The sequence below is a fragment of the Symphodus melops genome (assembly GCF_947650265.1).
Source record: "Symphodus melops genome assembly, chromosome: 2".
Lineage (NCBI taxonomy): Eukaryota > Metazoa > Chordata > Actinopteri > Labriformes > Labridae > Symphodus > Symphodus melops.
In genome coordinates, this window is record NC_136692.1 from 29418241 (window position 1) to 29432319 (window position 14079).

Below are 14079 nucleotides of genomic sequence, written 5' to 3' on the forward strand. Positions count from 1 at the left end.
TTCTTGAGGTGGAAGAAGGCGGTCCTGGTGATGTGTTTGATGTGGAGGTCGAACCTTAAGTTATTGTCAAAGATGAGTCCTAGGTTGCGAGTGTGCGGTGAGGGGGATAGAGTGCAGTTATCAAAGGTGAGGGAGAAGTTGTGACTGGCTTTGGTGCGGGATGTGGGGTCAATGATGATTATGTCTGATTTGTCGCTGTTGAGTTGAAGATAGTTTGCTTGCATCCATGATTTAATTTCGGTGAGGCAGTTTCTGAGTGTGGAGTGGGTGGTGTTGGAGATGGCTTTGGTGGAGATGTATAGCTGGATGTCATTGGCGTAACAGTGGAACTAAAGGTTATGTTGACGGATGATCTGGCCAAGGGGGAGGAGGTAAAGAATGAAAAGGAGGGGACCAAGCACCGACCCCTGGGGGACACCTTGTGACAGGGGAGCGGTGGGGGAGGTGCAGTTGTTGATGCTAATGAACTGTTGTTGATTAGTGAGGTAGGAGTGAAACCAGGAGAGTGCTGTACCGGGGATGTGGAGACAGGATTCCAGACGGGAGAGCAGGATGGAGTGGTTGCTGGTGTCGAAAGCAGCTGCGAGGTCAAGGAGGATGAGGATGGTGAGGTGTCCGGAGTCGGCTGAGAGGAGGAGGTCATTGGTGACTTTTAAAAGAGCTGTCTCGGTGCTGTGCTTAGTATGGAAACCAGACTGGAATGATTCAAACAGGTTATTGGAGGTGAGGTGGGTTGTGAGTTGTGTGGCGACAGCACGTTCCAGAATTTTTGACAGGTAGGGGAGATTGGAGATGGGGCGGAAGTTGTTTGGGTTTTTCGGGATCAAGACCGGGTTTTTTGATGATGGGTGTGATGGCAGCCAGTTTGAGGGTTTGGGGAACAGAGCCGGTGTAGAGGGAGGAGTTAATGATGTCAATGACGAGTGGGGAAATGACAGTGAGGCAGTCCTTGATGAGTTTGGAGGGTGTGGGGTCCAGGGTACAGGTGGAGGTTTTTAATCCGGTCATAATGGTTGTAAGATGTGCTGGCAGTAATGGAGAGAAATGGGTCAGGTGATGGGTAGTGGTGGGCGGTGAGGCAGGTGGTGAATCAGGGGGGAATGCAGGTTGGGAGATGGGAGGGATCCTGGAGATGTTGAGGTTACTGTAGATGGTGTTGATTTTTGATTGGAAGAATGATTAGAAGGATTGGCATTTTTCAGTGGTGAATGATGAGGAGATGTTGTTGTGAGATTTGAGGAGGGAGTTTATGGTGGAGAACAAAGCCTTGGGGTTGTTGGAGCCAGAGTGGATGAGATGGGAGTAGTAGGTGGACCGGGCAGCATTAAGTGCTTCTTTGTAAAAGCTTTGTAGAAGCTGAGTTTGATTTGGCAGGGGAGATTGGAGTTCCATACACTGGCCATACCATTCAGGGCTCTCCATGCAAGTGCCCTTCTCACTTTCAGATCTTGCTCTGTCGAGTTGACCCATGAGCCCAGGTACCTGAAGTCGTGGACTTCCTTCAGAGCAGTGCCTCCTGTTGTTGTAAGGGGTGAGTGTTCCGCTTGGATGTTATAGATGATAGCCTCAGTTTTCTTGGCGTTCAGCTGGAGGCCAACCTTGGCACACTCTGACTCCACTCTGCTCAGGAGCTCCTGTGCTTGCTCCATGTTGTTGGAGAGCAGGCAGATGTCGTCCACATAGTCCAGATCAGTCAGGAATACTGCAGGGTGCTTACTTGACCTCCTTGGTTGATGGCCTTCCTGAGCACGTAGTCCAGGACAATGACAAAGATGAATGGGGCTAGGGTATCTCCTTGCATTACCCCAGCCAGGATGTCAAACTCCAAACTGTCGCCATCTGGGGTCCCAACCTTGGCCCATGTACTTGCACATGTGGTCTCTATTGCCCAGAGCAGGTTAGGAGGGACACCATAGAGCAATCTGCATCTTTTGCAGGAGCACCTCAGCACTACTTTTCGCATCCTACAAGTACATCCTTATCTCTGCTCTTATGTTGTCATTTATCAAGCCTGTCATAATGGACTGAGAACACTGGCTTCTAACTAGTTCTTCATTATATGTCAGGCCTGACGGATGTGAACAGGACTTTTTGGCGTAAATCAAATACTCGGACAAGAAAGTCAAGAGCTGTTTCACCAGGTCCTTGTACTGCTCTTGTCAGCTGTTGGTACAAGACAGTGACATCTTTCTCTGCATAATGAGTTCTTAATATTTGTCTGAGGATAGTTAGAGTGAGATCAGATTTCCCTTCCAAAAAGCTCCTTAGTTTTAATCCAGGATTCACAGAACGTATCATTGTCTCCATGATTTCCAACTCTGCATATCCCTTCCTGGACCCAAAATGTACCAAACCCAATCTTCAGAACTGAGAACCGTACCCAACTCAAATGTTTGTGTAGTGTTACAGCCCGAGTAGAGACACAGCTGATAGTAAAATCATTTTATGAAGTTCTCAACAAATTATAATGTGAACCATGTTGGAACAGCATCCCCCCCTTTTTAAAAGCAGGAATAAGACGGGGTCCATGATGTTGTAGCTCACCTCTTTTTATGTCTGATTATTTTATGTTTCTGTAAAAGTCTGACAGAGTTGACTAAAATCGGGGACACAACATTAACAGGTCCAAATGTTCGATAGTGTCGATGACTAGGTTTTATAGTTTGAAGAGTTTGACACTTTTTAAAATATTTTAAAGTTTTAAATTGTTTTCTGCCATAGGGCAGGTTTAGACATGAAAAAAAGAAATCAGAACCCACATTTGGTATTTCACATTAGTTTCATCATAAAAATCTTTCAAAGGGATTTTCATTAAAAAAGGAATAAGTTCATTTGTAAGTGGTATTTTTTAAGTTAGTTTGTCTGGGACATGATGTTTCCCAATTCTCATGAATGAGTGAAATTCAAACACAGTCAGCACAGTTTCTATTATTTTCATATCTATATTACAGTCAGTGATCTGACCTCAGAGTCTCCAGTCTGCAGTTTGGACTCTGCAGTCCCTCACACAGCAGCTTCACTCCTGAATCCTTCAGGCTGTAGTTGAAGCTCAGGTCCAGCTCTCTGAGATGGGAGGGGTTGGACTTCAGAGGTGAGGCCAGAGAAGAACAGCTGATCTCTGACAAACTGCACTCACTCAATCTGAATAAAGAATAAAAGCAGTAAATGTAGATGACAGTGAGCTTTATACATGAATGTGGGAACTTGTCCACATGAACACACTGATGTGATCATCATCTGTTCATTCCAACATTGAAGGACTTCATAGTGATTCATTCATGTTTTTGTACTTCCTGATCTTTTTTTAAAAAAACGGTATTTAGAGAGTGTAAAGATCACGTCTGGTTCCATCCTGCAATGAACAGGACAACCACGGTTTCTATTATATTTATATCTGTATTACAGTCAGTGATCTGACCTCAGAGTCTCCAGTCTGCAGTTTGGACTCTGCAGTCCCTCACACAGCAGCTTCACTCCTGAATCCTGCAGGGTGTTGTCTCTCAGGTCCAGCTCTCTGAGATGGGAGGGTTTGGACTTCAGAGCTGAGGCCAGAGATGAACAGCTGATCTCTGACAAACTGCAGCGACTCAATCTGAATAAAGAATAAAAATAATGTGTAATCCAGTCACATGTGTTCAGGTTGTGATGAGTATCTCAACATCACTTTGTCCTGATGAATCAAGTTTTCTCTAAATGATTAGAGGATCATTTCTGATTGTGTATTCACTAAATCTAAATCCTCCAAATGTCAGCTCAACATTCATCCAGCTGTTCATGTGCACAGATGAAGAACAGGCTGCTGATCTCAGTCAGCTCTGTGATGTCAGTACATTTATCAAAACAGTTGTTATTGAATCACAAGTCTTCATGATTTCACTTCTTAACAGAACCAGAGGGTTCATGATCTCATTGTTCAACTTTACTTCACAGAGTCACAAAAACATTTTCACATCAAATCTCTAAATTATTCAGCAACTTCAAGAGTAAGAGATCTCCTAAATCATTAAATATCCAGAGATTCAAATTCAGACAAATAAATTGAGACATATAAATCCTAAAATGTGCAACAATGGAGGATGTGGATTGAAATGATTCAAATGAAGGACACAGTCAGTGATCTGACCTGAGAGTCTCCAGTCTGCAGTTTGGACTCTGCAGTCCCTCACACAGCAGCTTCACTCCTGAATCATTTAGGTCATTCCCACTCAGCTCCAGCTCTCTGAGATGGGAGGGTTTGGACTTCAGAGCTGAGGCCAGAGAAGAACAACTGATCTCTGACAAACTGCAGCCCCTCAATCTGAATAAAGAATAAAAGAAGTAAATGTAGATGACAGTGAGCTTTATACATGAATGTGTGATGTTGTCCACATGAACACACTGATGTGATCATCTGTTCATTCCAACATTGAAGGACTTCATAGTGATTCATTCATGTTTTTTTTTACTTCCTGATCATTCTTAGATTGAAATGTACATTATGTTGAATTTTATTACAATGTTTACATTTAAATATCTGAATTCTTTTCAAATGGACTAAACCCATGTTATATATCTTTTTATTGTTGAGCACTTACATTACATCAAATATTTCCAACAGTGATCAGAGTCAGAGAAACACATCATTTTTACAGATGCAACTGGACGTGTCTTGTTGTGGCGGCAGACTTGATGGACAAAATGTTTATGGTTGCCGTGGAAACACAGGATGTTACATCACAGACCACTGCATAAGGAAGCGTGAGCTGCTACTGAAAGCTGCCGTACTGTTGCTGTATGTGCTGCTGTGATAAAAACATCATGTAGATTAGGGCTGGGAGATAAATCCAGTTTTTAAGATACATGGATATATATTCAAACATGATATAGGGTAAGACAATATCTTTAACATGGATATAGTTCATGTTGCATTAAAATATAGTTCAACACGTCTTCTGTAGAGCTGACAGTTCAGCTATTTCTCATCTCACTGTCTCCCTCTTCACCATGCTCCTCCTCTCTCTCTCTCTCTCTCTCTCTCTCTCTCTCTCTCTCTCTCTCTCTGAGCCTGACTCAAAAAAATTAATGGATAACAAAGCACTGTATTTATTGAGGACAGCCAGAATAGTAGTTATTTAGCTGACTCTTACTCCCAGCATGTTCTGCAACACCTAACACATAGGTGTGAAGTTTAGGGTGAATAAAAGCAGTCGTCTCCCATTCTTCTCTCTCTTCAAATGCTTCCAGCATCCAGAGACACAAGTCTACTCCTGCTTCACAGCACGCTGCTCTTTGTTTCAATGTTTTGGCGTGCAGGCAATTGTCTGTTATGTCTTGTTTTGTAGTCCGCAGCCTCTCCTTCCTTTGTTTTCTTCTTCTTTGGTTACTATTATGTATTAGTTTTTCCGCCTCCCCTCTGCCCTTTCTTACAAATGCCTTGAGGTTGGTGTCCATTGTTTTGTCTAAGTTTTTAATCACCTTCCATCCTTTAATTATTATGTTATTTTGTGGATATTTATGTTTTTCAGAATGTTTTACAGTCTTTTCTTTAGTCATTGGTATATTGATTTCATTGAAATATTCTAAGTATGTATTACTTTATTTGTTCAGGAGAATAGCATGCAGTGTCCGACAATTTAAGCTAGCTTAATGCACGCGCATTAATACACATACTTCTGTTTAGAATTTCGGGCGGACTGAGAAGTTCATTGGAAATTTTGTCTGTGCTTTTCTGTTGCCAGTTATGCTTTGTATTCTGTGTAAATTGTAAATTTCATGTTGATTCTCTGAACTCCTTGCCGCCCTTTTTTTACAAATGCCTTTGGGAGAGAATCTGGAGCGGACTGAGAAGTTTATTGGGAATTTTGTCTGTGCTTTTCTGTTGCCAGCCTGCCAGATTAAAGAGTTCAAAGAATCCAGGTGTCACAGCATAAATTTCACACAACGCAGATTTCCACCAGTTACACGTCATCGATCTAATCAGCGGATTTGAAAAGCTAGCTAAACGTTAGCTTAATAAGTTCTTTATTAACCAAATATTTACAAGACCACTGAAAAACATGACTAGAGGCTATAAGGAGGATTAGGGAGAGAGTTCCCGGCATGATGACGTGACAACCACTGTAGTTTCAGTTAGCTACTCGTGAGCAACCGCCATTTAAAGTTCACGTAAAAACTTTAAAATTCACAAGTGGGGTCTTAGCTAACGTAGTTTATCTCGTCTAACAAAACATCAACATCTCTTTAGCTTGTGTTAACCACAGACCTTATTTCAGACGTCTAAACACAAATCCATTCAAAATCCTCATTGACTTTTGAAGTTAGAAACCCATGGTGCTAAAATGCTAACTAAGTTCCTGCTTTTAGGACTCAAAATGATAACAGTTTATATCCGGGTAATATCTTCATGTTCAGGAAGACCAGTGTAAACACTGTCTAACAGAGATTCAGCCACTGGCTTCTAGTGTTCAACTTAATTATTCACAAGTTGTGCACAAGTTTCAGACTGTTATCCAGCCTCTTCAGACAACACACACACACACACACACACACATACACACACTTTGAGGGGTGAATCCATTCTAAATTCATGCACACCAATCTATCGCATGCCTGCCTGCCTGATTTGCGCTAAACTAAAGTAGTCAGGCGTAGTGTCAGGTGAGAATGAAGCTACTGTGGTCAGAGGAGCTTCACTATCTGGCAGCGTCTGCATGACATGTAAACATAGAAAAACAAGTTACGCATGCACATGCATGTAAGTAAGCGTGCATGAGCTGAATATTTATGAGGGGTGGATCCATTCTAAATACATGCACTGCACTCATACCAACGCGTACCTTGCTCCTGCAAAGACGTCTGCGATCTGACCAACGTCTGACACTGCACCTACATTTTTCCATAGACATTGAATGGTCACACGGGCATGTTTGATGTTTCCCAATTCTCAAGAATGGGTGAAATTCAAACACAGTCAACACAGTTTCTATTATATTCATATCTATATTACAGTCAGTGATCTGACCTCAGAGTCTCCAGTCTGCAGTTTGGACTCTGCAGTCCCTCACACAGCAGCTTCACTCCTGAATCCTTCAGGTTGAAGTTGTAGGTCACGTCCAGTTCTCTGAGATGGGAGGGGTTGGACTTCAGAGCTGAGGCCATGATGTCACAGTGAGTCTCTGAGAGGTCGCAGAGAGAAAGTCTGTTGTGACACATAGAAAAGAAAATTAATAATAATGAAAGAAGTGTTGATATTCACGTCTCACAATTGATGATTGAAGTTTGACAGGTCCTGTTTGGTCTTAACTTTACACTTCAGTGGAATCTCTCACTGACACAAAAAGTCTCATCACTGTTTTCAAACCTGCACATTCTTCATCTTTCAATCATTTACTAAATGTTAAAGATGTGTAACCCTGCTGCTAAAACAGCTTAAAACTAGTTATTAAAAGAGTCATAAACATCATTATTGGTTTAGTTCATCAGTTAATGTTGTATTTATTTGATCTTTTACACTCGAGCTGTGTGTATAAGTTGATAAACAGCAGCACTAAGTTATAAAGATGGACAGAGGATAATTCATCAGTTAGGAGTGAGAAGAGTTCCTGTAGAAGTCATGAAACTGAGTGAAGTGTTTGTCATCTTAAAAAGCTGCACTTCACATGTCTCAGTCAGCCAGCTGCTCACTTCATTGTGCTCCTTTTTCTGCCTGTTAGCAAACAAGTTATGGCTTTGCAAAGTCATTCAAACCAGTTCATGTGATTTTTCTGATCCTATAATTCATAAAGGGAAACATCATTCATGCTCATGATTTCATTTAGAGGTTTGACTCAAACAAAGCTGCTGTTCCTTAAACTATGTGTGTGTGGTGTATGGTTACTGTGCTCACGACCTCGCTCCTCCAGAACCTAGAAAGACGTCATTTATCCAGGAGGGTTACACATGGAAACACATGTAGAATGAGGTCATGTCTATAGTGATCTAAAGTGGGATCTATTCAGAGGACTCTCTCTGCATTAGAAAACCATTTGAAACTCATTGAACAGTAACTCTGGAAGAGGAGGATCTCATTCTGCAGCCGTCTGGCTCACTTCTATAAACGTGAAAATACAGAGACTGCTGCAGAATGATCCAGAAATCAAACAAGTCAGCAACAAATCAAATGTAGTGAAGTGAAGGATCTCTTGTAAGAACAGTTTATCTGTGATCTACCTTCTGACATGTTCAGAGATGATGGTCATGATTGATTAGTAATGCCTGCAGAGGCTGGAAGGGGGCGCTCACAGCATCTCTCTTATCTCTCTTTTCAGGGATTAACACTATCACACATCTCAGTCATTCATTTGGGAATTCTCTCCTGAATGTGTTCACAAAAAAAAACTATCAAAAACATTTAGGAACTCAGGACAAAACCTCAAAAACATCACGTATGAAAAAAAACTAACACTGACTGTTTCTCCTGAACATTAACAGAGGAACAGTTTTTAGTGACCAGAGACGATTTACTTTAGTTTTTAGTTTTTAAAGTATTACATTGGACTGGGAAATTAATTTAAAATTATTACAAACCAACTTTCAGAACAATTAATCGATGTCATCACGCCCATGTCATTTATTTCAATTATTTTCAGGATAGAGTCTAATCCACGACGTGGAAGTTTGAACACATTTTGTCTTCAGGGAAGACGACATCCAACAAAAACAAGTCAAATGAAAACACTGAAGAAAAAAGTTTCTCTTTTAGAGAAGTTAATTTCTCCTTTAAAACTAAAACGTGTCATTTTCAAGTCAAGAGATGGTTTCAATTCCAAATATTCACTTAATAATGATTCGATAGTTCATCAGATATTCACTCTTTCATTAGACAAATATCCCAGCTTTAATAGTAGAGCACATTTACAGTGGAGACCATGTCAGTGAACTATGAGGGAAAAAAACTAAAACTAAATCATCTTTTATTAATCTTAACTGAGGTTAAATGTTAAATTAATGGTGAGATTGATTTGAGGTCATGTCACCCAGCACTATTAGTACATGACACTGATTTATAATGATCATCACATCTGGACTTACTTTGCCTTCCTGCAGTTCCTCACAGCTGGAATCAGTCTCTGTCGTCCCTGGACTGATGTTTTGTATTTCTGCAGGTCCAACTCATCCAGAACCTCCTCGGACATCTGCAGCATGTAGGCCAGAGCAGAGCAGTGGATCACAGAGAGATACTTCTCTGATCTATTCCCTGACTTCAGGAACTCTTGGATCTCCTGATGGACTGAGAGGTCCTTCATCTCTGTCAGACAGTGGAAGATGTTGATGCTTCTGTCAGGAGAGATATCTTTACTGTTCATCTTCTTCAGGTTGTTGATGACTCTCTGGATCAATTCTGGACTGTTGTCTGTCTGACCCAGCAGGCCTCCTAAGAGTCTCTGGTTTGACTCCAGAAACAGTCCATGAAGAAAGCGAACAAACAGGTCCAAGTGACCATTCTTACTTTCAAGGGATTTCTCCATTGCTTCCTCAAGGAGAACATCAAGAGTTAAATCTACATGTTTTCCCAGAAAAGCCTCCAGTACTGTTGTGTTGCTGTTGGTGAAACAGTGGAACATGTAGACTGCAGCCAGAAACTCCTGAACGCTCAGATGAACAAAGCAGTAGACTGTTTTCTGGAACATCACACTCTCTGATTTGAAGATCTCTGTACAAACTCCTGAGTACACCGAGGCCTCTGTGACATCCAGACCACACCGCTCCAGGTCTTCTTGGTAGAACATGATGTTTCCGTCCTCCAGATGTTCGAACGCCAGCTTCCCCAGCTTCAGAATAACTTCCCTGTCGGCTTCCGTCAGCTCATCTGGACTCATCTGATGTCCCTCACCATACTTGTTCTTCTTCCTCTGTGTCTGAACCAGCAGGAAGTGTGAGTACAGGTCAGTCAGGGTCTTGGGCAGCTCTCCTCTCTGCTCTGTGCTCATCATGTGCTCCAGAACTGTAGCAGTGATCCAGCAGAAGACCGGGATCAGACACATGATGTGGAGGCTCCTGGATGTCTGGATGTGTGAGATGATTCTGCTGGACACATCTTCATCACTGAACCTCCTCCTGAAGTACTCCTCCTTCTGTGCGTCAGTGAAGCCTCGTACTTCTGTTACCCTGTCGACACATGAAGGAGGAATCTGATTGGCTGCTGCAGGTCGAGAAGTGATCCAGATGAGAGCTGAGGGGAGCAGATTCCCCTCGATGAGGTTTGTGAACAGTGTGTTTAACGATGACTTCTGTGTGACATCAGACACAACCTCCCTGTTTGTGAAGTCCAATGACAGTCTGCTTTCATCCAGGCCGTCAAAGATGAACAACAGTTTACAGACAGCGAGCGTCTCCGCTGCCACCTTTTGTAACGTTGGATGGAAAACACGGAGCAGCTCAAGAAGACTGTAGCGCTTATCTCTGACCAAGTTCAGCTCCCTGAATGAAAGCAGGATCAGCAGACTGACGTCTTGGTTCTCTGAGCCCTCAGCCCAGTCCAGAGTGAACTTCTGCACTGAGAAGGTTTTGCCAACACCAGCCACGCCGTTTGTCAGAACCACTCTGATGGGTTTCTGTTGGTCGGGTTTAGCGCCTGTATTTGGTTCCTGTTGGTCGGGTATGGCTTTAAAGATGTCCTGGCACTTGATTGGAGTCTCATGGAGGGTCTTCTTTTTAGAGTCTGTCTCAATCTGTCTCACCTCATGTTGGGTGTTCACCTCTTCACTCTGCCCCTCTGTGATGTAGAGCTCAGTGTAGATCCTGTTGAGGTGGATTCTTCTTCCTGTTTCATCACTTCCTTCAGTCACATGTTCACATCTCGTCCTCAGACTGACCTTATGTTGATCTAAAACCTCCTGCTGATCTACTGAAAGAGAGAATGATAGAATCTGATTATTGTTTTCAGATGTTTTTGTAAAAGAAGTAAAAAGAGTTTTAATTTCTAGACTTTTGACATTGACCAATAAAAGTCGTGTTTTAGGAGGAGATCACAGAAGCACAATGGTGTACAGTCTTACTTTGTTCAGTGCTGCTCTCACTGACTCTCTGCAGTCCAGCTCCTGGTCTGGATCCATACTGAGGACAGGACGTCTGCTCCTCTCTAACATGAGTCCTCTTCGTCCCCCTGTGAAGACATGTCTTTAGAACTAAACTGATGGTTGACTGATAGAAAATAGGAAGATTTATCAAACACAATCTAAACAGTCAGATGATCACAGAGAGCAGGTAACGCCTTCTTTCTTCTGTTTGGATTCAGCTCATAGTCTGCAGGGAGAAGATTGTTTCTTGTGTTTTAACCCTCCTGCTTTCATAAAGACTGAAGAACGTTCGGTTACGTTGTAACCTTGGTTCTCTGAGTGAAGAGATTATCTCTCCAACCGGTTACATATTCTATATGTACGGGGAACTGACCCACTGGGGCAGTCGACGTGGATATTTCTGTAAGACACACCACTACGTCGCCCATGCACGGGCATCACAGACCCCGGTGTGCATGAAGTCACTGATTCAAATTTGATTTTCACGGTTTCCAAGTGGCCTTACATATTCCATATGTACGGGGACCCTGCTCCACCCTGAATATCTCCAAGGAATAGTTATTTGTCTCATATGAGATGTCACTGCCACTAGAGTGCTCTACACCGTGTATAGTGACCGGAGACTGCCCCCACCTGGTGCTGTGGCGTCAGATGCAACCACAGCACAGTAAAGTAGGGAGGATAGTGGCCACTCAGGAGGTCAAATCCTAGTTCGACCAACTGACCAAACAACGATATGTGTGGTAGCTGATTGTCTGTAGGCTTGTTGAATTGTCTCCACAATCCAATGTGACAGCCTAGCCTTGGACACTGGCTGGCCGATGCACTGGGGCTTGAAGCAGACAAACAATTGGTCAGTTTTTGCTGGAACCCTCTATTCGTCGCATATAGATCCTCAGTGCTCTGCGGGGCATAGCAATGAAACCGGCCGATCCTCGTCATCCTGCTCATCCTGGTGGAAAGAGCGCAGCTCTACCGAACTGTTGAAATGAAACTCAGAGAGTACCTTTGGCAGGAAAACAGGATTAGGACGGAGAACGACCCCTGCACCCCCTGGTAAAAACCGACAGCAGTGTTGATGTGTTGACAGAGCCTGTAGCTCCGAAACTCTCCTAGTTGATGTTATGGCTATGAGGAATACCTCCTTAAATGACAGCCACTTCATGTCCACCTGCTGCATGGGCTCGAAAGGCAGCCAATACCAGGCCTAAATCCCATGCGGGGATGGCCAACCTCCTGCACGCCTTCTGTCTCTGGGCCCCCTTCAGAAACCGTGTGATGAGGTCACGGTCACCCACAGCCAGCCCATGCGTTCCCGCTCGAGCAGCTTTAATTGCTGCCACTATACCTCGCAGGGTCGACGGTGATTTGCCCTCCTCCAGAAGCCCCTGCAGATACCCAAGTCACTTGGGAGCTGTACAGGACAGAGGGTCCAATTTGCTCGCTCCGCACCATGCCCCAAAGAGCTCCCAGTGGTAGGAGTATGCTGCTCTGGTTGATGGCGCTCGAGTATTCTGAATAGTCTGAACTACAGACTTTGTGAGCCCCATGCCTAAAAGACTGGCCCATTCAGGGGTCAAGCCCAGAGTTTCAGGTCCTGCGGAAACGGATGGAGCAATGCCCCCTCCGCTTGGCTCAGGAGATCCCTACGATCCGGAAGTTCCCATGGCTTCCCGTCTAGGAGAGACACTAGCTCTGAGAAACCACACCATGTGAGGCCAGTTTGGGGCAACCAAGATCATCCTCACCTCCTCTCTCCGGACTCTCTGCAACAGAGACGGGAGAAGACTGAATGGGGGAAAAGCATAGAGCAGACCTCGGGACCAATCTTGCGCCAGTGCATCTATGCCCAGCGGGGGCGAATCTCGTCCCAGCGAGAAGAACAACGGGCAGTGCGCGTTGTCCCTTGATGTGAAAATGTCCGCCGCCACCTGCCCCATCGGTGTGTTGAGTCACCGGGGAAAAGCTACTGTCACGTCTGGACGGTGACCCTTTTTTAGAGTTCAGCTTCCGTTTTCGACGGGAGGAGTTGTTGCCGCATCTGGACGGTGGCACTCTTTTGTTGCCGGGTCTGGACGGTGGCTTCCTTTTTATGCCGGGTTTGGACGGTGGCTTCCTTTTAATGCCGCGCCTGGACGGTGGCTTCCTTTTATTTATTTTTTAGCTTTCCCTTTTTGCACTCCCCACTTTAATTGCTTTTTTGGGCCGAGTACTACTGGACTATAGTTTCGACGTGGTTTGGCGAGAGTATATAGTACGCTTCGAGACTCGCTACTTTCCCATTGCTCAGAGGATGGGAGGAGGAATGGTTGCCTCTCCTACCGGAGGACTGAACCCCTCAGGCTCTCACCCTGCGGTCTCTGGATCTATCGGCGGGGTTCAGATCCTTCGTCTATGCTTACCCTCTTTGGCTTGTGGAAGATCTGGGGAGAACGTTCTTACCTTGAGGACCCCTGTTGTTTCTCCAGGGTGGCTCTCATGGGTGAAGAAACAAATAAAATAATTCTATTTGGTGTGAGTCTTACATCCCTTTTATTGTTTTTTTATTAATACACAACAAATAATAAATCCAACAATTGGTAACAATTAAAATAAATCCCTCCTTGGTGTAGGGAAATATATATATAAAGTCTGTCTATCTCCTGTAAGTGAGAAAAAGTCTCCGCTATTGAGGATGGAAGAATCCGGGGTCGGCTGCTCGGCTCGACCAGTTCGTAAAACTCTGAATTTCATGTCTATTTATATGCTGTTGCAAGCATGAGTACATGTGAATCATATACATTTGTATAAAGCCACTGCAAGGGACCAATAAATCTGCTGCATAAGGTGGGGTAATACACTGCATCAAATTAACTTGCATAAAATTTCTTGTGAAATACAAAAATCACTTGCATATGGGTACTGCAAAGGTCAGATAAGTTTCCACACACCATAACAGTGGGTGGTTGCCATGGACACGAGCAAAAAAAGCATGCACAGATATGTATTTCATTCAACACTTCTTTCAAAATGAGACAAGACAAAAACTTCCCCTTTTGTGGTT

At 43.7% G+C, this 14079-nt stretch overlaps 2 protein-coding genes across 2 annotated transcripts in view; both read right to left on the reverse strand.

Moving 5' to 3' along the window:
- The window catches only part of LOC306819952 (NLR family CARD domain-containing protein 3-like), a gene marked incomplete at its 3' end in the record, with an annotated part of 65788 nt that overhangs the window by 34191 nt on the left and 17518 nt on the right, over positions 1 to 14079 (reverse strand). The window lies entirely within an intron of this gene.
- The window catches only part of LOC306818671 (NACHT, LRR and PYD domains-containing protein 12-like), a 50486-nt gene that overhangs the window by 9598 nt on the left and 26809 nt on the right, over positions 1 to 14079 (reverse strand). Inside the window, exons 10-14 of the mRNA XM_079336359.1 lie at positions 11016 to 11122; positions 9049 to 10864; positions 7001 to 7177; positions 3419 to 3592; positions 2965 to 3141 (exon numbers count right to left, since the gene is read on the reverse strand). Coding sequence (XP_079192485.1) covers positions 2965 to 3141; positions 3419 to 3592; positions 7001 to 7177; positions 9049 to 10864; positions 11016 to 11122 — 2451 coding nt within the window. The remainder of the gene's footprint in view (positions 1 to 2964; positions 3142 to 3418; positions 3593 to 7000; positions 7178 to 9048; positions 10865 to 11015; positions 11123 to 14079) is intronic.